The 23,322-nt window shown below is 41.3% G+C and overlaps 1 protein-coding gene across 5 annotated transcripts in view; it reads left to right on the plus strand.

Moving 5' to 3' along the window:
- Positions 1-178: 178 nt before the first annotated feature.
- Positions 179-23,322, plus strand: part of ppfia1 (PTPRF interacting protein alpha 1) — a 132,368-nt gene continuing 109,224 nt past the window's right edge. For all 5 annotated transcript variants that reach the window (XM_084059162.1, XM_084059165.1, XM_084059163.1 and 2 more), the window contains exons 1-2: positions 179-1,512; positions 12,557-12,820. In XM_084059162.1, the coding sequence (XP_083915288.1) occupies positions 12,557-12,820 (264 nt within the window). In that variant the 5' untranslated portion in view covers positions 179-1,512. The remainder of the gene's footprint in view (positions 1,513-12,556; positions 12,821-23,322) is intronic.

The raw sequence follows: 23,322 nt of genomic DNA on the forward strand, positions 1-23,322 counted from the left end.
CCAGCAAAATTCAAAATAAAGTATTCAATCAATCAATCAATCAATCTATCAGCGTAGTCGCTTCTTTGGGGCTTGTTTTGCTAGACCTAGTTGCTTGTTTCTCTCTCAGAATCTGGCAACCCTGGTCACAGCAGCAGCAGCAGCCCAGGAGAGAGAGAGATCAGGGAAGGACCGGAGCTTCAGGCAGGAGGACGACGTTACCCTCTCCTCTCTGTCCTGGAAGAAGAGCCATAGAAAACCCCCTAAACCTGGATGTAGCAGAGAGAGAGAGAGAGACACAGAGAGAGAGTGAGAGAGTGAGAGGGTCTTAGGTTATAACGACCTGAAGGGTTCATGGTGGGTTTCATAGTTTCTCCCAGAAGGTTCTGATCTTCAGTCCAGAGTCTCCAGAGTTCCTCTGGTGACGCGGATCAACATCAAACGGTTTCTGGAGGATCAACGACGGGACGCTATAACTAAACCAAACTACCGTTAGCTTAGCATTAGCATCACTAGCAACACTTTGTGGAGAGTACGTTATTCTCCCCCCGTTTGTTTGTTTATGTTTACATCATAACCAGAGGATTAAACCACACCATCCTTCCTGACACCAGGACGTTATTAACGCGTTGCCAGGGTTTCCATTATAGGGAACTATTTGGTTATTTGTGTTTTTTACTTCATAAAGTATTAGTATTTTTACTTTATGAAGTATTAAAGCCAGCGGTGTCTCTTTGCTAACTTGGGGCAACACATCCAACCACCGACCGAAGCTAGCTTTAGCTTCTTTAGCTTAGCCGGGGCTAGTTAGCTACAGTTAGCTTGCTGGCTAAGCTAAGCTGCCGAGCCCCCCATAGGTTTAGCTTAGCATCATTAGCATGCCGTGCTAAAAGCGCTCGTTCCACGTCAGCCGGGTTGGCTCCACTAAACTAAACAGCTGGTTCTACTGCTGTTGTTGTTGTGGTTTTATTACATTTTTTTTATTATTGGACGTGGTTTTTATTCTCGTGGAGGATGCTGTGTGTGTGTTTGTGTGGTAGTTTGTTTGTGTGTTGAAACACCAAGGATTTACAAGAAGAATCCACTGTAGTTTTGTCTCTAGTTAAATGTCAGCTATGCAATCATCTGGATGTTAGCCTGCCTGTGCTAACGTTGACCTGGAATCCTGCCCTCCCTCCCTCTCTCTCTCTGGATGTGGCTCTGCTGTCCAGGCCTTCATGGATTCCATTCCACCGGGACTGACTCTACTATAAGTAGAGCTCGAACGACTGTGGATTGACTCTACTGTTATAGTAGAGCTCGAATGACTCTGGATGGATTGACTCTACTGTATTAGAGCTCTTCTTAATATCTCTGGATTGACTCCACTATAGTAGATCTTGAATGACTCTGGATTGACCTGAGCTTTGGATGATAAACTCTGTGTATTTAATATTTTCTAACTGGGGGGGAAACCTGGATATATACCGTTGACTGCGACACCGGTGGAGAATACCAGTGGATCTACAAGGGATCTGACAACATCCTGCAAAGGTGAGAGAATAAAGCAAAACAAACAAATAAGCACACAGTGTATACAATAATGATTGTTAAAGGTAGGGTAAGGGATTTTCTTTGATCAAAATAAGTGTTAAATAGCTCTATAGTGTGATAGTACTCATTACTATAGAGTGTTTGCTCAGTAACAGTGTTAAATAGCTCTATATTGTGATAGTAATCATTACTATAGAGTGTTTGTTCAGTAACAGGAGTCTCTATAAAACAGAAAATGCATTTTCAGATCAGGATACCAACTTTATCCAATCAGGATAGAGAATTCTGACAGTACAGATTAAAACAAGTGAAATTGGAAGTGAAGACACAGAGAAATGAGCAGACACACAAAGTGGAACTGGAACACTATAAACATGAAGCTGATAAATGGGTACTCTCTCCTGATTGGCTGAAATGTTGTCACCTACCTGAAATTGTATTTTCTGTTTATTAAAGAGCTGGAGAGACCCCTGTTACTGAACAAACACATTATAGCAATGATTACTATCAGAATATAGAGCTTTAACCTTTTAATACCAAACTTTTTGTTTTAGCCAAAACATATCACTTAAGATAAGATGTTTATTTGTCATTGCATGATCAACATACAGCGAAATGTCGTTTAGTGCATCCATAACAACAACAGCATCAGCAACAAAGTGAAAAAAGAATAAATATATATAAAATATAAAACACTGCTCGAGCAATAAAAACCCTTAGTCTGTTCGATAGGTCAGTCAGTTCAGTCCATAGTCACCTGTCAACCTAACCTACCCTTTTTAATTTAACCCTGAGAATGTGGTGTTGGTGCAAATGGAACCGAAAGGGACCCCCGTACTACTACAAGGGCTCAGGTAAAAAAGGTGTTGGGCAACTGAACTCTAAAAAGGTCCATTGATGAATAAATTCACCCAAAAGTGTTGGAATTAGGGATGGGCCGATAATCGTTATCGTTTATCGGGATAAAAACGCTCGCAATGATCGTATGGTAGAGATTTTAGGATGGATGAATGAATTAGCTTTTGTTGAGTTGCAAATTCAGGACAACTTCCAAAAATAGCAGATCTACAAGTTCACAACGCGTTGCGTTGTGAGCTTGTAGATCGGCTGTTTTTGAATGAATGTTCCCTCCCAGAATAGAGATGCTGGGGGTTCAAGTGATTAACAACAAAAGTGCCATTTTAAGTTTTTAAGCATATTTTGATTATCGCCATAATATCGTTAATCGCAATTATATTTGCCACAATAATCGTGACATGTCATTTTCATATCATCCCATCTCTAGTTGGAATAGAAGCATTTTAAATCAAAGAGCATTTTCACTCTTTGATTGAATATTTTTGATAAAGGGATAGTTCACCTCTAAAATTACTTTTTTCCCTAGTGATTAGTCATGGATATTCTTTATTTTTTGTCTCATTCCTAAGACAATACTTGATGACCTGCAGGCGGTTTCGGTAGGAGACGCAAAGAGTCTCCTTTGTGTCTCCTACCGGAACCGCTGCCTACCTACCGGTCCGTTGGTCATCAAATTAATGGCTTAAGAATGTGACAAAAACAAAACAATATCCATGAATAAAACTTTCCATGGGGGTGACTAATCGCTAGAAAAAAGGTATTTTTTTTTGGGTGAACTATCCCTTTAACAACTTTAACAGTACAGGTATTACAGTCAAAGGTTACGTTATGTTAGAAGGATAACACAAAAAAACAACAACAGGGGTTTGTTTACATTGTGGTCAAAAAACTGTAGGCAGTGAATGCCATCACTATTCTACTTTCTTCTAATGGCCCTTCATATTGGCCTTGGAATTCATATTACTTTTAATTCATTATTAATCCATCTGATTAAGCATCTCAAAACCACCCTACAACCACGTGGTCTGTGTTACTCAATCTCCTGTCATTCCAGATTTCTTTGGCTATTCAAAAATAGCAGATCTACAAGCTCATAGCGCAGCACCGAGTGCTGTAGATCTGCTATTTATTTTTTTTAAATCGTGAAAATTTGTGCGAATCTTTGAATGTATATTTTTTTAAAGCGAACATTTTTTTACTCGATTCAATGCTTCTGTCAATATTTGTCAATATTTAATTTGACAAATGGTTCGCTTTAAAAAATAATATGTATTCAATGATTTGCACACATTTTTGTTTTTCAAACAAAATAGCAGATCTACAAGCGAGCTTGTTGTAGATCTATTATCTGCTATTTCTGAATAGCCAAAGAAATCTAAAACGACTAAGATCATGCTTTCCCGGATTGAATGTGTTAAATAATCCTACGTCTTGTTTTCCGGACCCACGATGGTTGACTGTTGATCTTTACATTACAACAGGGGTCTTCAACAGGGGTCCCGGGACCCCTAGGGGGTCCGCCAAATCTTTGTGTGACATGATTTTCTTTTTTACATATACCACTTGAACCCTAGCATCCCTTTCCCGAGGAGAACTTTAGCCAAAAAATAGCAGATCTACAAGCTCACAACGCCTCGCGCTGCGAGGCGTTGTGAGCTTGTAGATCTGCCATTTTTTGGCAAAGAGTTATAGAGGGGAAAAAAGAGCAGAAAAAGTTTATCTGAAACACGACGACTTTATACAATATAGAAAGGGGTCCCTGCTTCATCTCTCTCTCTCTCAGCTAGGGGGTCCTTGGCCTGAAAAGATATCAGATCTACAAGCTCACTCACAACGCCTCGTGCTGCGAGGCGTTGTGAGCTTGTAGATCTGATATTTTCGGCTAATGTTCCCCTCAGAATAGGGATGCTAGGGTTCAAGTGGTTAATGTGTAAAAATAAAATTTAAAAAAATCCTCTCACACAAAGATTTGGCGGACCCCCTGTAGTAGCTCTGACTGAGGACCCCCTAGGGGTCACGGACCCCCTGTTGAAGACCCCTGCATTACAACAATAGACCCCATGATTGGTGATTGTTGATCTTTACGTTACAACATAAGGGATGTTGTCAATAAGTTGGACTGGACCCGCCATCTGTTAATACCCCCCCCCACTGCCCCCCCCCCCCCCTCTCTCTCTGATAAACATTGTTCTTGGATGGCCTGACCTCGTTTTGGTGCAACTGGTTTATGTTTTTGATCCAGTCTGCTGACTGACACGCAGTGTTGGTTGCCACATCTTGTGAGAGAAACAAGCAACCCAACCGAGTGTATTATGATGAATATGAGCCCAGAAGAAGCCGCTTACTAACGAGCCACGACACGAGAGCACTTTTGAAAATAGCAGATCTACAAGCTCACTGCAACGTACGTGCGATGCGCTGTGAGCTTGTAGATCTGCTATTTCCCCTCCCAAAAATTGTGAAATATTTAGAAGATGTTTTCGACAATACAAAACTCGTACAAAAAAAATGTTTTGGGAGGGAGGACAAATACGTATGAATTCGGGGGTCCATGAGGACAATGAAAATGTTTGAGAACCAGTGGTTTAAACAAGCTCAAATAAGCAACTACACATTAGAAACAAGCCCCTAAAAACAACTACACATTAGAAACAAGCCCCTAAAAAACAACTACACATTAGAAACAAGCCCCTAAAAAACAACTACACATTAGAAACAAGCCCCTAAAAAACAACTACACATTAGAAACAAGCCCCTAAAAAACAACTACACATTAGAAACAAGCCCAAAAAGCCGCAACCCGCAAGGCCGCAGCAACTACCAATATTTATATGCAACTTAACAGAAAGAAAACTAGCCAAAAGTCGCTTATAATAAGCAGACATGGCAACACTGCCAACATGGGTTAATGTGGCTTTTATTCCACCACTGATGGTTACTGTGTAAGTATTAAGTATTCATAAATAATGTTTATGTTTTTATTTATGGGTGGTAGTAGGGGGGGGGGGAAGGGGGTCTTTGATACAGTTATTAAGAGTTACAGACAGTAGAGCGTTATGGTCGCTGAACTGGACACAATGGCTTCTGAAAGAAAATGCCCTTTGGCCGTTGTAGTGATGCAAGGAACAAGGTGTGTGTGTGTGTGTGTTTGTGTGTGTGTGTGTGTGTGTGTGTGTGTGTGAGTGAGGGGGGAAGGGGGTGGTACAATTGGTTAGCACTCAGGTCCTCCCATTTTGCAAATTGCTGTTGAGTTGTAAATGTCCTCTTAGGTATGTTAAATCCAGATCACATGACATGACTGTAAGGCCTTTCTGTCCGGCAGTCTACAGGTCCTAAGGCCCCCTGGGGGGGGGGGGGGGGGGGGGGGGGGGGGGGGGGCAGAGAGTGGTTGTAATTATTCCACAGGCCTTCCTGCCCCGGCTATTGTCTGTCTGTCTGTCTGTCTGTCTGTCCATCCGTCAGTGGTGGAAAAAGCTCACAACGCGTCGCGATGCGACGCGTTGTGAGCTTGTAGATCGGCTATTTTCAAATAGCCAAGGTATAAACTAGGACTTAAGTGGTTAATGTATGTTTTATAATGTAATAATGTATATCTGCAAAGTAACTAGTAACTAAAGTTTTCAAATAATTGTAGTGGAGTTAAAAGTACAATATTTGCCTCTGAGATGTAGTGGAGTAGAAATAAAAGTATAGAATCGATTTTTTTTGACAAGCCTAACCATTACGCATTTAAGTTGACGAAATAATTGCGATTAACGATTTAATTGTGTGTTTGGTGTGGACCATTGGAACATATGAAGCCTGTTAGGCTTCGTAAAGAAATGACAAGTCATATTATACGTGCGTGTGTGTGTGTGTGTGTGTGTGTGATTGTTTTCATAGACCTGATTGCTTGTTTTTCGGATTGTTTGTTCCTCGGATTGTTTGTTTCTCGCCAAACCTGGCAACAAGAATATGCTACGCTAAACGCTAATAATGTTTTTTATATAATTTTTTTTCAACATGGAAACGATTGACGATTATGCAAAAATAATTGCAATTGGACACGATTATTATGTAATAATTGCGACAGGCCTAATAATCGATACCGTCACCAGTATCGTGAAAAGATGCAGATACTGCCTAAAATGCTGATATCGGTATCAGCGAGTATGCCAGTCTATCTATGCCATTCTGATACTATCACGTGATTTATCACATGTTGATATTTAATTAACCCATTTAGACCTGGAACGCATCTGTGTCACTTTTTGATTTGAGCTAAAAAAGCATTATTTTACACTTTGGGCTATTCAAAAATAGCAGATCTACAAGCTCGTAGCGCGGCACCGAGTGCCGCGCTACGAGCTTGTAGATCTGCTATTTTTGAAAAATCGTGAAAATGTGTGCAAATCTTTGAATATATCTATTTTTAAAAGTGAACATTTTTTAACTCAAATCTTTGCTTCTGGGGCGGTCCCTGGAACAACATATTTTGAGATGGGGGGTCTGCGGCCAAATACATATAATTTGGGGGGTCCTTGACATGAAAAAGTTTGAGCACCACTGATATAGAAACGTACGTTTTTTTTTCAGAAAACTGTTGGGAATTAGAAGACATTTGTAGAATCGGCTTCAGGTCTTAATTGGTTACAAAAGGGGGGGGGGGGGCTCTGTCCATGTTACCTTGGATGAAATGAGCCTTTGACCCCATAGTGGCAGTGACTGTGTGTGTGTGTGTGTGTGTGTGTGTGTGTGTGTGTGTGTGTGTGTGTGTGTGTGTGCATCTTGATATTCCAGTACAGTTAGTTATCCATTTTAACCCATTAAGACAGTCATATAGCATTTATTTTTTATATTTTTTATTTTTTTATTTTTTTTTCATGTCATATGAAAGCAGGGAATCATAGCAAAATAATGAGATATTGATTAATAAGATTGAGTGAATAGTTTTGAAACTACAGCTTGTGAAACTGAAGTCAAGTTGAAACTCTTTAAGTAGAGAAAACCGCACTTGAATTAGAGGTTGTTAGTAGCCATAACCTTATATCTTAGCTACATGTTTATGTATTTATTTCATATTTACTTGTCAATTTTAAGCTCTGACATTTATGTCAGACATACTTTAGTATGTAGAGTCTAACTGGGCTAATAACTCATAAAAAAAAAACAAAAAAACATTTGTAACTCAAATCTTTCAGCTTCTGGCTAGGGGAAACACTGCTGGGGGATTCTACAAATGTCTTCTAAATCCTAAGTTTTTTCTGTGGTTCTCAAACCTTTTTCATGTCAAGGACCCCCAAAATGTTATGTATTTGGCCGCGGACCCCCGCCGTCTCAAAATATGTTGTTCCAGGGACCCCAAGAAGCAAAGATTTGAGTTACAAATGTTCGCTTTAAAAATATATATATTCAAATTGCACAAATAATAATAATAAAAAAAAAGCAGATCTACAAGCTTGTTTATCTATTTTTGAACGGCCAAATTAATAATGGTTATAGCTAAAAAATATAATATGACACAGATGCGTTCCCGGTCGTAATGCATTAAGGAGCCTTCTCTTAGTGGTGGTAATTGCCTGGGGTTCGTCACACTACTCATTAACAGCTGATTCCCTGGTGTGTTGGTGTTGTGGATGAGGTCATCGTCTCATCCCTCCTACAGATAAGATAAACCACACTATAAACCCCAGAGGGGGTCATGACAACCAACGTTCATTGGTTGTCATGGCAACAGCAGCAGTAACAATTCCTGGGGTACAGAAAAAAAACAAAAAACGAGAGCAACAACAACAATGCAATAAAGTAAATGATAAGAGTGGTAGCGTACCACGATACTAATAATACAATAATATAATCCTACACGCCCCTTTATGTTTAGATCAGGGGTGATGCAACTCTGATGATGGAGAGGGCCACTATATTTCCACACTCACTCCAGAGGGACACATTGCATGTACTCTACAGAAACCTAGCTCTCATCGCTGTATTTTGACCTTTTTCGTAAATGAATGCCGTACTTCGCCATTCTATGTCACACAAAAGTAGCAAAAATAGCAGATCTTTGTAGATCTGCTATTTTTTATTGAAATCCGTATTATTATTTTTTGCTATTTTTCAATTGGGATCCTGAAAAGTAACATATCTATTTTATTTCAAATGCATTTAGTTATACTTATGTTAACTTTATGAACTTAAAGGTAGGGTAAGTGATTTTCTTTGGTTAAAATAAGTGTTAAATAGCTCTATATTCTGATAGTAATCATTGCTATAGAGTGTTTGTTCAGTAAAAGGAGTCTACTTGTCTCTCCAGCTCTTTATTAAACAGAAAATGCATTTTCGTTTCAGTTTCATTTCCAATTTTATCCAACCAGGACAGAGAACTCAATCAGGATATATATTAAACAAGTGAAATTGGAAGTGATGACACTAAGAAATTAGCAGACAAAATTGGAACTGGAACACTATACAAATTAAGCTTAAAAATGGGTACTTTCTCCTGATTGGCTGAGATTTTGACACCTACCGGAAAATGTATTTTCTGTTTATTAAAGAGCTGGAGAGACGGGGAGACTCCTGTTACTGAACAAACACTCTATAGCAATGATTACTATCACAATATAGTGCTTTAACCTTTTAACAAAATACTTTTTGTTTTAACCAAAAAATATCACTTACCCTACCTTTAAATACAAATGCATTGGACATAAAAAAGACAATAGAATGGTAATACTAGTCATTAAGCTACTAATATAGACTGAAGTAATTAAAGCGGGTCATGTTTGCATGTTTAGAATCATAACAGCTGGAATCAATAATATATCACTATTCTGATATTAACCTGCGGGCCGCATTATGTGAAGGTGGGGGCCCCCGCATGTGGCCCCCGGAGCCGCCAGTTGCCCCCCATGTATGGTTTAGTTTCTGGCTACGATGGAGAGACAGAGACAGTCCAGGCTGCAGAGCCCGTCTCTGTAGCATCCAAACCTCATATGTCCAAAAACTGTTATTTTTCAGGATTCGCATTCAAAAGTAGCAGATCTACAAGCTCGAAACGCGTTTAAAGCTTGCAGATCTGCTACTTTTGATGCTTTTGTGTGATGCTGTATGATCAACTGAGTAGGGCCGTTTATTCACGTTTAAAAAAACACAAAAGGTTTGAATAATGGCGATAGATAGGAGGTTCCTCTGCCTGACTGTTGACTGGCTGGTGTTCTGGTTGTGAGAGCAGCTTTGTTGTGTGCAGGAAGAGGCTGTTCACATTCTAACTCTTAATTTATCTGTGTTATTATAGCCCTCAATCTATGGTACAATCTCAAAGGCCCCACATTTAACCCATTAAGACCGGGAACGCATCTGTGTCATTTTTTGAGTGGTGCCAGCCACTCCTACACTTGACCGTGTGTGTCTGTCCGTCCGTCCGTATGTTTGAGCACGGCCTCAACAGCGGCAGCTGATTGCAACACAAGGATGCAACCAGTTACATTAATTGAAAGGCACCACTCTCTTCACACTGGGTGTGATTCTGTTTTATTTTATTTCTTTGGCTATTCAAAAATAGCAGATATACAAGCTGCTACGAGCTTGTGGGGGTGGGGGTCCGTGGCCAAATACATGTCATTTTGGGGGTCCTTGACATAAAAAAAGTTTGAGAACCACTGATTATAGCCACATCCGTTTTCTCAAAAAAACTGTTAGGATTTAGAAGACATTTGTAGAATCCCCCAGAAGCAAAGATTTGGGGGGGGGGGGGGGTGCTGCGCGAGAATAAATTCCGCCGATTTTCGCCTTTTTTTTTTCTCTCACGCTGTTAGGTAAAGCCCCCAAGGTTGGTGCCCTGTGCTGCTGCGCTGATTTTCCGCCAGATTGGGACGTTCACGGCATATTTTGCACCATTACGGTGCGTTCATCATCGGTGACGCGTGCCTCTAACAGCCGCTGCTGGCTGCGTGCACGCAGCGAGGCGATGCGAGGCGATGCGAGGCAACACTCATACACGTGCAGCATGCGTCCTCTACCCCTGCGCCTAATGGCTGTACATGGGGCCGACGGGTGCTTTAGCGTGATTGTGTGAGTGTAGCTTCAGGAAGTAAATTCCTAGCCTCGATCTCCAGGCTTTTATTTTTTATTTTTGCTAAAAAATAAAAGCTTGGAAATTCCTGTCCCAGCTGTTGGTGCGCAAAAGCGCCTCGCGTCGTCTGATGTGGTGCGCATTTTTTATTTTGGGTGCGCATGCGCACCTGCGCACCAGTTATGTGCACCCCTGGATATGAACACATTCACGATTTATCTCCAACTTGACCGTTGGCTCCTTTTTCCCTCTGCACCAAATTTCCTAAAATAGCAGATCTAGCTCACCACGCCTCGCGGTGCGAGGCGTGGTGAGCTTGTAGATTTTTGGCTAATGTTCCCCATCACACACACACATTTGGCGGAGCCCCTGTAGTAACTCTGAGGACCCCCTAGGGGTCCCGAACCTCTGTTGAAAACCCCTGCCATATACCAATAATAATTAATATTATTTTGGAGTATTCTCTTATTAGAAAAACAAAACGTTTCCATTCAGACACATTCCAGGATATATAACTATATTTCCCTAAAAAACAATAATAATTGTTCAGTTAAAGGGCAAGACCACTTTGGTAGAGGTTTGGGTTGTGTAGTTACCTTGCCATGATGTAACTCCAAAGGTGGGCAAGAAATAAAAAATAATTGCTCTATTGATTAGAAATTGATAATTCAAAATATGCTCCTCATTGACTTACATTGTACGGTAGAACAGCTCTCAAAGTCACTCTTTTAGCACGTAAACAAACGCAAACAAAGTTGATTCAGACAATATAGAACATCACCAAACCCAGTACTGTTTTTTTTTTTAAATAAAAATGTCAACTTCCTGTTGATTTTGCCATTTTTAATAAGTAGAAAACCCGCACTGGATCGGCGGATCCGGATCCAGATCTTCAAATAGTAAAATCAACAGGAAGTTGACATTTTTATTAAAAAAACAAACAGTACTGGGTTTGGTGATGCTCTATATTGTCTGAATCAGCTGTGTTTGGGTTAATTTATTTTTTTTAATTTATTTACAAATTTTTACAAATCCACGGGACACCACCATTTTGCATGGCCACATCCTACTTTATAAACAGTAAAATCCACGTAGAAATAGTCTTAGAAAGACGATAGAAACAATAATACATGGGCGACGCCATTTTGCGCATGCTCAGACCGAATTAGACCGAATTATTTTGGGAACATTTTTGCGTATAACACAACAAGGGCCATGTATGGACTGTTATATCTTGAACATTTATTCATTTCCACTTACCAGACACTTTTTTTATGGTAAAAATTAGCATAAAAAGCAAAATACAGAATTCAGAAATATTAAAATGGAAAAAACAGAATTTGGGAAAAAATAAAACGGAATTGGGAAAAAAATAAAACGGATTTCATATGGCTCTAATTTATGTGCTAAAAGAGTGACTTTGAGAGCTGTTTTACCGTACAATGTAAGTCAATGAGGAGCATATTTTGAATGATCAATTTCTAATCAATAGAGCAATTATTTTTGATTTCTTGCCCACCTTTGGAGTTACATCATGGCAAGGTAACTACACAACCCAAACCTCTACCAAAGTGGTCTTACCCTTTAACACCACTGCCTGCCTGCCTTTCTTCATAATGTTCGAGGGAATAACAAACCTTATGGTATATCGGAACGATATCCATGGGGTTGGTTGGTACTGTGAGCTGATCCGCTGTGAGCTTGTAGATCTGCTATTTTCAAATAGCCCCCTGTTTGTAAGTGCTCGCGTGGCCTGTTGTTGGGCTCGTTTTCACAGACTCGGTTGTTTGGTCGCTTGTTTTTCTCACAAAATGTGGCAACCAACACTGCACATGTTTGCGCTATGAGCTTGTAGATCTGCTATTTTTGAAAAATCTTGCGTGCAATTCTTAAATTTTATTATTTTTTCTTTTTGAGGCGAACATTTTTAACAAAAAAATCTTTGCTTCTGGCGGGGGGGGGGGGGGGGGGGGTCCCTGGCACAACATATTTTCAGGTGGTGGGGGGGGGGGGGGGTCCATGGCCCCCTTGGGGGTCCTTGGCACGAAAACGTTTGAGAACCACTGCTATCCAGTATATCATTCTTATTCTTCCTCTCTCTCTCTCTCTCTCTCCCCCATCCCCCCACACACACAGATGATGTGCGAGGTCATGCCCACCATCAGCGAGGCGGAGGGTCCGGGCGGGGGCGGGGGGAACCGCGGCTCGGGCTCCCCGCTGCAGTCTGACTCTGAGGGTCACTTTGAGTCCCTGATGGTGTCCATGCTGGAGGAGAGGGACCGCCTGTTGGACACGCTGCGGGAGAGCCAGGAGAACCTGGGCCTGACGCAGGGCAAGCTCCACGAGGTCAGCCACGAGAGGGACTCTCTGCAGAGGCAGCTCAACACCGCCCTGCCCCAGGTATAACGCTCAAAACACACGCCTAGTTTATTGTCTCCGCCAGGCCGATAGGCATGGCGAGAGAGTATGTTTTACCCTCCGTCCGTCCCTGTGTGTGTCCTTCTGTCTGTGAGTTGGCCCGGTCGCTCCGAAACTGTGCACACACACTCCCTGGATGCCAATTCAGAACCTCTGCCCCAATTTCTTCACATGGGCCTGTCATATCGCCACCAGGGGGCCGATTTGTGCAAAACCTATTTTTGAGTGGTGCCGAAGGCAACCACTCCTATACGTGGCTTTGTCTGTGTGTCCGTATGTCTGTATGTCCGTGTGTCCACCAAGCTAACATTGGTCAAGCATCACGTGACACGTGACAGTATGTTGAAAGGGTGTGCTTTGATTGGCTAGCGAGACGCATGACGAAATAGAGCCCTATAAATAGGTGTGTCTCTTTGAAACATTGTTTACATGTTTCAAAGTGACATCAGTGCCATCAGCCAAGCTAACATTGGACATGTTAGCTTGGCTGATTGAACATGTTAGCCAAGCTAAGCAAGGCACCACTCACTTCACACAGGGTGTGATTTTTTTACATTACTCCTACAGATTTTATCCAAACGTCATGCAAGTCTTGTGATCAACACGGATCTGTCCGATTCCCCATATTCCATCCTCATTGCCTATGGTTGGCTTCCAAAGTTTGCAGGGTTGGTCCGTTTTGAACAAAAAGCCTCAAACTATGCACGCAGCTTGCGATTTCCGTGAAATTTCACAAACACATTCCCACTAGGCCGAGGAAATGCCTAGTGGGAGGAAAGGAAGAAATGCCACCCTTTTCACATTGGCCTGTTATAGCGCCACCAGCAGGTCTAATTTAGCAAAACACATTTTTGGAACAAAATGCCTCAAATCACGAATGCAGTGTCTGATTGCCGTGAAAGACCTAAGAATAAATGGCACCCCTTTCACATTGGCCTATTATAGCGCCACCAGGAGGCCACAATAACGTACCTGACCTGGCGGAGACCTGTGCTCCGAGGAGCACTTTTTCTAGTTTTGTTGTTGTTTTCAGATAAGCGAAACCGGTATTGGAAAAAGCTGCAGATCATTGTTGATTTTGACAACAAATTTTGATTTAGTTTTAGTCATAGTCTTTTGAATTCGAATTCCATTTAGTTTTAGTCATATTTTAGTCATCTGAAAGGTTTTACTGTTAGTCTAGTTTTAGTCGACTAAATATCATAAGATTTTAGTCTACTAAATCTACAATTGATTTAGTCGACTAAAATGTATTGTGGCGATGCCTTGATGGCGTCGTGATGGCTGTATTTTATACTTGGTTGCATGTTGAAAATAGCCGATCTACAAGCTCACAACGCGTCGCAGCGCGACGCGTTGTGAGCTTGTAGATCGGCTATTTTCAGAGCGCAACACCCGAGCGCAAGCAAGCATAAAATGACTTGTCTTTTAGTTCTACTGGATCTCTTCTCCACTAGTCTTAGTTCTACTGGATCTCTTCTCCACTAGTCCCTCACTAACATTTTAGTTTTTAGTTTTTATTTGTTGACAAAAGTGTCAATATATGTAGTCTTAGTTTTAGTCATCATAGCTTAGTTTTCATCTTGATTTCGTCAGTGAATGAACATTTTTGTCATAGTTTTACTCAACAAAATCAACACTGCTGCCGGTACTGGCTAAAATGCTGGCATCATACCAGCATTTTGGCCAGTATCGGCATCTTTCCCCATACTCTGTGTATGCCTGTCTGTGCCATTCTGATACATGTCATTTATTGTCATCAATTATTTAGTATATTCTGAATAATTCGGTTGACTTGCACTGCTGTTTTATATAGTTTTGAGCGGTGTAGCCGCTCCTATAAGTGGGTTTGGGACCCATCCGTGGTGTCTTCCGCTGTACTGTGATTGGCTGATTGGCTGTGACGTACTGTGATTGGCTAGCGAAACGCATGGTGAAATTAATAACTCAAATAGCACCACTCACTTCACAAATATTACTTTTTGTGAGCTTGCATCAACATGAGCTTTTTGTGAGCTTCCATCAACAGTGGTCATCACTGTGATGACCACTGTTGTTTTTGAGCACCGAGCGGTGCAAATATACAAGTGTCACAGCAAAGGGTCTGAATAACTTATCTTTGCAGGACATGCTGTGATTGGCTTGCGAGACACATGATGAAATTAACTTAAAACTTCGCTCATAAATAGCACCGCTCACTTCACACTGGGTGTGATTTTTTTTTTTCATTTTTATTTACTCCTAGATCAGTGGCTCTCGAACCTTGTTTTAATTTCACGGACCCCCAAAACTCTATGAGAGTGTAAAAATGGAACCAAATGGACCCGTGGTCACATTTTTACAGTCTCTCAGAGTTCTCAAGGAAGCCTGAATTGTCTGTGTACCGTACATCTCTTTTGTTTTGTTTTTGTCTTTGAGTGGCTCTTGTCCTCCTCGTATAATTTCGGGTTAATCTGATGAAGAAAGTCCCGGAGAAATGACAGATACTGTGAGAAATGTGATTGTGTTTGTGTCTGGGCATGCTTACAATCAGCTGTCCTGTACTGCTGTACAGCTCCAGGGGTCATGAGTGTTGTTCTGTTGTTGCGTCAGTTGTTTGAACCCTTTAAGACCTGGAACGCGTCTGTGTCACTTTTTGATTTGAGCTAAAAAAAGCATTATTTTACACTTTGGCTATTCAAAAATAGCAGATCTACAAGCTCGTAGCGCGGCACTTAAAATAGTGAAAATGTGTGCAAATCTTTGAATTGTATATTGTTTTAAAGCGAACATTTTTAACTCCAATCTTTGCTTCTGGGGGGTCCCTGGAACAACATATTTTGAGATGGGGGGTCGACGGCCAAATACATATAATTTTGGGGGTCCTTGACATGAAAAAGTTTGAGCACCACTGATATAGTAATCTCTCAAGAACAGATTCCGACCTGCGGTGGAATCTGTCGGAGCGGTTCGTCCTAACCAGTGCTCATTGGATACAAGTGGGCGTGCCTTCAGATCAGGAAGTGGGCCGCGCTTTACCCAATCAAATGTAGTGGGCGGGATTCACGTGTCCATCCACCATGATCCACCCTCCCCCCCTCGAAACTAGCCGAAACTAATTTAACAATAGCGTCCTCGGAGCGGACAAAACCACGGAAAGATATTCACATTTTAAATTACTCTTTCATCATAGAAACAAGTGGGCTTATAACCAAAACCATCCATGTTCTCTGGGAGAAGTGGTGTTAGTGTTCCGTGTAGAAATATTGTTAGTGGGAATGAAAACATGGTCGCACCAACCGGAAGTGATGCGCTATAGGCAGACATGAAACCGGTGTTTCCCTGCGCACTAGGCTTCCATTTGCCTCCGGCCAGACCCCACAGACAATGATCACAAACAGCAGAGGTCGCTGTTTTTCATTTTCTGTGGGGTCTGGCTAGCGAGACTACTGATATAGAAACATACGTTTTTCAGAAAACTGTTGAGATTTAGAAGACATTTGTAGAAGCGGCTTCAGGTCTTAATGCGTTAAGACACTTGTTGTGTCTGTTGTCTGCCGACTTTGGCTTTCAAACTCACAGCCCTGCAGAAGTGGTGTTTGTTTGATTGATTGAATATTTTATTAGAAGGTCCGTCCAAAAAAAGTCCTTGCGGTCTCGTTTCCATTGGGGTCCTTGGTATTCAATTCATAGACATATATATAGTAGCAACCATAATACCATGATAGTGTGACAATAATACATGCGTTCACATTTAAGCATGGATAAAGGCCAGTTCACACACCAATGCAACTAGCCGCAGCGGTCTGGAGTCTGGACTGACCAGTTGCAGACCGCTGTCATTTGGGGATAATGGCTGCAAGGAGCTGCAACTCAGGGACGTGCACAGATAGACTCTAGGTGGTGCTAGGGCACCTGCCCTTTGCCCTCTTGGCCAGAAGTGCCCTTTTGAAAAAAAGAAAAAAAAAAGTAATTTTTTTCCAGTTTACAGCAGGGGTCTTCAACAGGGGGTCCGGGACCCCTAGGGGGTCCTCAGAGTTACTACAGGGGGTCCGCCAAATCTTTATGTGATATGATTTTTCTTTTTACCATAACCACTCGAAACCTAGCATCCCTTTTCTGAGGAGAACTTTAGCCAACAATAGCAGATCTACAAGCGCACAACGCCTCGCGCTGCGAGGCGTTGTGCGCTTGTAGATCCGGAACCGCTGCCCTACCGGTCCGCTGGTCATCAAATTATTGGTTTAGGGGAAAAAAAAGAGATCCTGAATTCAAGTCCCCAAGGTAATTTTTTGGGTGAACTATCCCTTTAACACTTACCCTGCCCTAATTATTTCAGATTTTTTGCTTTTTATTGCCAAGAGATTTTTCATTGGAAAAAAAAAAAGTACTCAGGAGCCGAGATACAGAATTTTTAAGTTTTAAGTTAACAAGGAAGTGGATGGGAGTCTAGATCTTCGAAAAATCATATCTCCTTGGTCTTTGGGTCAAATAAAAAAACAAAAAACAAAACGAGTTAACTCGATCTAGGCAATCAATGTGTTATGATTCACATTACGGACCGGACAATGAGCTCTTTTCATTCTACGATAACAATTTTAGCGAGCTAGTAGCTCGCTGGATAGAGCAGTATGGCAGACCAGCAGATCTTTCAAATAACGTAACAGGTGCAGTCTATTCTATTGTCCTATCTGCTTGATGAGAATAGGCTACTGTGATCTCTGTACTGTTATTCAGTTCAGTATAGGGTTATGCTGTCACTTAACATTTTGTCTTAAAACCTTCAGAACAAACCCATGTGGAGCTTTTGATTTGCACACCCATGCAAACTGTGCTATACTCTCTCTCACCCAACGTTCCCACAGCATTCCCCAAAACACAGCCCTATATACTCCCCCATACAGCCACGACCTCACCAGTCTGTGCTTCTTTGCACATTTTATTTACGAAAATCTAATTTTCCTCCTTCTAGCAGCCAAGTGTTGATTTCGTCGACTCAAACTATGACGACAAAATGTTGGTGGACTACCTTTTTACACTGATGAAATAAATGAAAACTAGGCTATGATGGCTAAAACTAAGACTAAATATATTGACAATTTCGTCGACAAATAAAAACTAGAAAATGTTAGTGAGGGACTAGTGGAGAAGATATCCAGTCGAATTAAAAGACGAGTCATTTTATGTTTGGTTGCTCTCTGAAAATTGCAGATCACAACACGTCGCAGCGCGACGCGTTGTGAGCTTGTAGATCGGCTATTTTCATTTATTTATCGGCTATTTTCATTTATGAGCTTGTAGATCGGCTATTTTCATTTATTTATTTATCGGCTATTTTCATTTATGAGCTTGTAGATCGGCTATTGTCAGCATGCAACCAAGTGTAAAATCAGCCATTACGACACCATCAAGGCACCGCCAAAAATACATTTTAGTCGACTAAATCAACTGTAGATTTAGTCGACTAAAACTAGACAAAAACTTAAACATTTCGGATGACTAAAATATGACTAAAACTAAATCAAAATTTGGTGTCAAAATCAACACTGCTAGCAGCACAGCAGACGGGCATTATGATTTGAACGGCCGATATCTCAGGAATGCCTGGAGGAGGATTGTTCATGACGTTTGGCACAAACATCCACTTAGACCCACCAAAGTATGAACTGATTAGAGCCGAAGTAGGAGGTCAAAGGTCAAGGTCACCGCGGCCTCACAAACCGCATTCCACAAATTCCTTCCAGGTCTTCATCGTGCCGTATAAACTGTCTGAGTCTGGACACACTGTATGTATAAACCTCATTCATCCAGAACACTTACTTTTTCAGGATTCAAAAGCAGCAGATCTACAAGCTCAAAACACGTCGCAAAATGTTGTTGTGATTTTCAAATTTCATTTCAAATTTGTTGTGATTTTGTAGTGCGATCAAGCAGGGTGTTAATTTACAAAAAACATAGGACCTCAATGGAAACAAGTCCACTTGGACTATTTTGTGTAAATCCTTTTAGACCTTTGAGACTGTACTTGTGCTGTTCGCATTTCTGTCTAATACAATATTCAATCAATCAATATATAGAGCACCAAAGTCTGACGTAATTTACACATCCTACCGGGTTCGCGGTTTTCCACCCCCGTTCTGAATCCCCATAGACGTGTTTAATATCGCGTCAAATAAGAACTGTGTTCCAAAAAATAAACTAATGACCACGGCGGTTTGACTCTTATGGATATGAAGCATCAGCTGGCGGTGAGAAAACGATAATGTTACTTCCGCCGAATTAGTTACAGTTTGGCCAGAAACAGACTGTATCAAATATAAGTGACTGACTATCATAAACGATACAGAACCTCCTCCCTGACAATATCACAGAGACAGTTTGTTTATTTTTGGATTTTTGGATATTTTTGGTTTATTTTATATGAGACGATTCTAAGATGACCCAATGTTATTCTCCATAGAGAAATTACTTTACGAACCAGGGGATGAGCGAGTGACGTCAGGACTTATGTACTCTATAGCATTGGTTCTCAAAGTGGGGTCCGGGGACCCCCAGGGGTACTTGAGGGGGTTCCAGGGGGTCCCCAGCTAAATGATGGACAGGAACCAAATGGACCCTTATGGGTCTGTAACTCAGAGAGTGTACAAATGGAACCAAATGGACCCTAACGGGTACATTTGGTTCCATTTGTACACTCTCAGAGTTAAATTAACATTGGTTTTACAATGTGAATTGGGGTCCCAGAGGTATAAATGCCATTAAATGGGGGTCCGTAGCCCTAATGCATGTCAAATTGGGGTTCCTTGAAATTAAAATGGTTGTGAATCACTGCTAGAGAGCCGTAAAAACCTTCTCTTATTGGGGTCCCTGGCTTATCTTTTCAAATGGGGGTCCGCGGGGTAATAAGTGTCAATTAGGGGGTCCGTGACATGAAAAAGTTTGAGAACCACTGCTCTATAGACAAGGATGTAAACAGCAACTGTTTTTTGGAGGCATACAATCACAATGCAGTATTTCGAGTTAATACGACACTAGATGCTGGGATTCTATCTGCAAATTCCATAACACCAACAACCATGAGTCTTAACCCATTAAGACCTGGAACTGTGTCATTTTTAGATTTGAGCTAAAAAGCATTATTTTACACTTTGGCTATTCAAAAATAGCAGATATACAAGCACAAGCACCGAGTGCCGCGCTACGAGCTTGTAGATCTGCTATTTTTGAAAAATCGTGAAAATGTGTCCAAATCTTTGAATATATATTTTTTTAAAGCGAACATTTTTAACTAAAATCTTTGCTTCTGGGGGGTCACATGAACAAAATATTTTGATGGGGGTCCGCGGCCAAATACATATAATTTTGGGGGTCCTTGACATGAAAAAGATTGAGCCCTGCCCCACTGATATAGAAACATACGTTTTTCAGAAAACTGTTGAGATTTAGGAGACATGTAGAATCGGCTTCAGGTCTCAATGGGTTAATAATAATAATAATATTTGCTCTGCAGTCAGTGTCCAATCCACCCCAGTCCATCCATGCTTCCATAATCCTGTCAATCGCGTGTAGCCAGCGACTAATGAAAGCTCATATTGAAGCTAGCTTGACGCACTCTAATCTGAATGACAAATAATCTTCGCTACCAGTAAGGAAATAAGCAGAATAATCCCCCCCAAAAAAATGTAATGTAAAGATATTTTCAAATGTATTTTCGTAAATGGAAATGACAGCTTCCTGCCTCGGATTTCGGGATGTTCCAGAGTCTATATAGCATTGGTAGATTGTGTAATAGTTGTCTGTCTACGAGAGACTGTCCCTCACCCCACAGAACAAGTTTGAAACACTGGTTCATTCACAACACATTTCCTCACACTATCATGAGCCTGAGAGGGTGTGGCTCTTCATTCATATCACAGGAGCTCTTGGCAACGTGTCAAATAAATGCATAACGCATGGATTTAAGTCGTCAGTCGCCAAACACTGACTTCAGTCATTTGGAATCCCTAGAAGGTCAGCACGTCTTCTATGGGAGCGTGTTGCGCGGCGAAAGTAGTGGATCTACAAGCTCTCAATGCTTCAGGCTTGTAGATAGTAGATGGGCTACTTTTGGTTTGTTATTTTAAGATTATATCATTTGAAGTGGTCAAACTAGCACATTATGTAATAATAATAAAACAAATGCAGCTCAAAGTGCTTTATAGAGCAAGAATACAATTACAGAAAAAATACAACTAATCTAACGATAAAGAAAAAAAGAAAAGCAAAAGTATAAAACATTAAAATAATATCAAAACAGTGAGGACATGAATAACAACAAGAGTTATCCACAGAGGCTGCCTGTCTTAAGGTGTAATGGGAGTTTATTCCGCGCCGTCGGCCCGTAGAAGCAGAATGCTGCTTCACCGTGTTCACGAGTCATTGCAGGCACCTCGAGAGACCTGAGGGGGCGGATTGGAACATATTAGGAAGGTGCCAGACCTTCCTACCTCTATACATATATACTCTATGTATAGCAGTATCCTCCATAAAACCATAATGGTCTTGGATATTTAATAAAAGCAAAGCCTGCCTCAATCTGATTTCTTTACCTGGTTGGCAGCATATAGAACAGCAGGAACAATATCTAAAACATCATCATTTTACATTTTATGCCCTCTTTAAGGTCCCTGCATGCTACCACATGAGGGTTGTGACCACCGAAACGGTGGTTTGGATACTAGGCGCTCATAGCCCGGTGATTTCGGTTAGTAAAAACAGAGAGATGTGTTGAGGTGAGCGGTGAGTGGCTTATCACCGCGGCTCAGTGACCTCATGTTGTAGTTTTATCACCGCGGCTCAGTGACCTCATGTTGTAGTTTTATCACCACGGCTCAGTGACCTCATGTTGTAGTTTTATCACCGCGGCTCAGTGACCTCATGTTGTAGTTTTATCACTGCTGCTCAGTGACCTCATGTTGTAGTTTTATCACCGCGGCTCAGTGACCTCATGTTGTAGTTTTATCACTGCTGCTCAGTGACCTCATGTTGTAGTTTTCAAACCACCGCGGTGAGAGGGTGATCACTGAAAATGGTAGCATGCGCCCCCCCTTTAGAGTGGTATGGATGGAGGAACGTGCGGTTCCATCGTGTCTATCTACTCACCTGTGTCTGTTATGATAACGTCTCAGGTTTCCTCTGCATTTCTAAGCCTGATGTTTAAAAGCCACAGCATCGGGTTTCCTGCCCTGATTAAAGATGCATTAGAAGGCCCGCTGATCAATGGTAGCTTTGGTTCAACAGCCAACAACACATCTGTGTCATTTTAAGATGTATTTGGCTATACAAAAAATAGCAGATGTACAATCTCATAGCCACTTGTCTAGATCAAGCAAGCTTGTCGAGCCTGCTTGTAGATCTGCTATTTTTTATGTTTTCACAGCTAAAAGTGACACATTTTGGAATCCCAGAGATTATTGCCGAAATGTAAGCAATTCTTTATTTTTAAAACAATTCTCTTTCACTCCAGACAGTTTTTTAAGTTGCTTGATTCAGTATTTAGATATTTGATATTCATTTGATCAGACACGCCCCCTTACAAACCTATATACCTATACAAACCCATTGTAACTTCAAACTCCATTTTAACCATGATAGATTCATCAGAAACACCCGTCCTTGGTTCTGGTGACTGACTGATATCGTCCTTCTAATACGTTCAATTATTTTTTCATTTATTTTAAATATATTTTGGGAAAATGAGAAAAATTAAATACGACATTCCTCTATTCCTGCCTACTTGGCGTTTCTGATTGTAGTTTGTAGTCTCTGGCCATAGAGTGGTCTAGTCGCCTACAAACTGTCTTCTAAGGAAAAAGTAATTGCTGTCGGTCAGATGTGCAGGTCATACTTCACCTAACGTGAACTCTGACCTTAACACCTGCCTGCCATTTGATGTTGATTGCCTGGTCACCGGATGCAATTGATTTAATGAGTTGTTTGCGTGGTTTTCAACGCAGGTATGTGGAACGCAACACATTTCTGTGGAGGGATAGTGGTAGCCTGACGGGTCCTTTAGCTCAGTGTTTATCAACCCTGGCAAAGGGCCCAATTTTGGGCCGCGAGTACTGCTGAGGTGTGCCGCGACTTTTGAAGAAAGTGTGAACCCAGCCCCTCGAGAACAATAGCGGTGATAGTCCGTCAATCGATACGGCCATTCAGTGTAGCGACCATCACCCATAGGAATGCAAATATGTTGTCCTACCTGGTACTGTATAAAAGGGGCATAGGGTACATGCTTTGGCACTCAGTATTATTACTACAAGATGATGAGAGCTCCACCAGCAAAGAAGAGATGCACCCAGGGCCAGCCGCTATATTCTAGGTGTGCCCTGGGATATTTTGGCTTTGCCAGGTGTGCCTTGGCACCAAAAAGGTTGATAAACACTGCTTTAGCTGCTGTTGCTGTTTTAGTGTGAAATGTTCCGTTCTCTTTTAAAGGATGGGTTTAATTTGATTAGTATGTTGCT

Source organism: Gymnoscopelus microlampas (genome assembly GCF_963454915.1).
Source record: "Gymnoscopelus microlampas genome assembly, chromosome: 1".
NCBI classification, from domain to species: domain Eukaryota; kingdom Metazoa; phylum Chordata; class Actinopteri; order Myctophiformes; family Myctophidae; genus Gymnoscopelus; species Gymnoscopelus microlampas.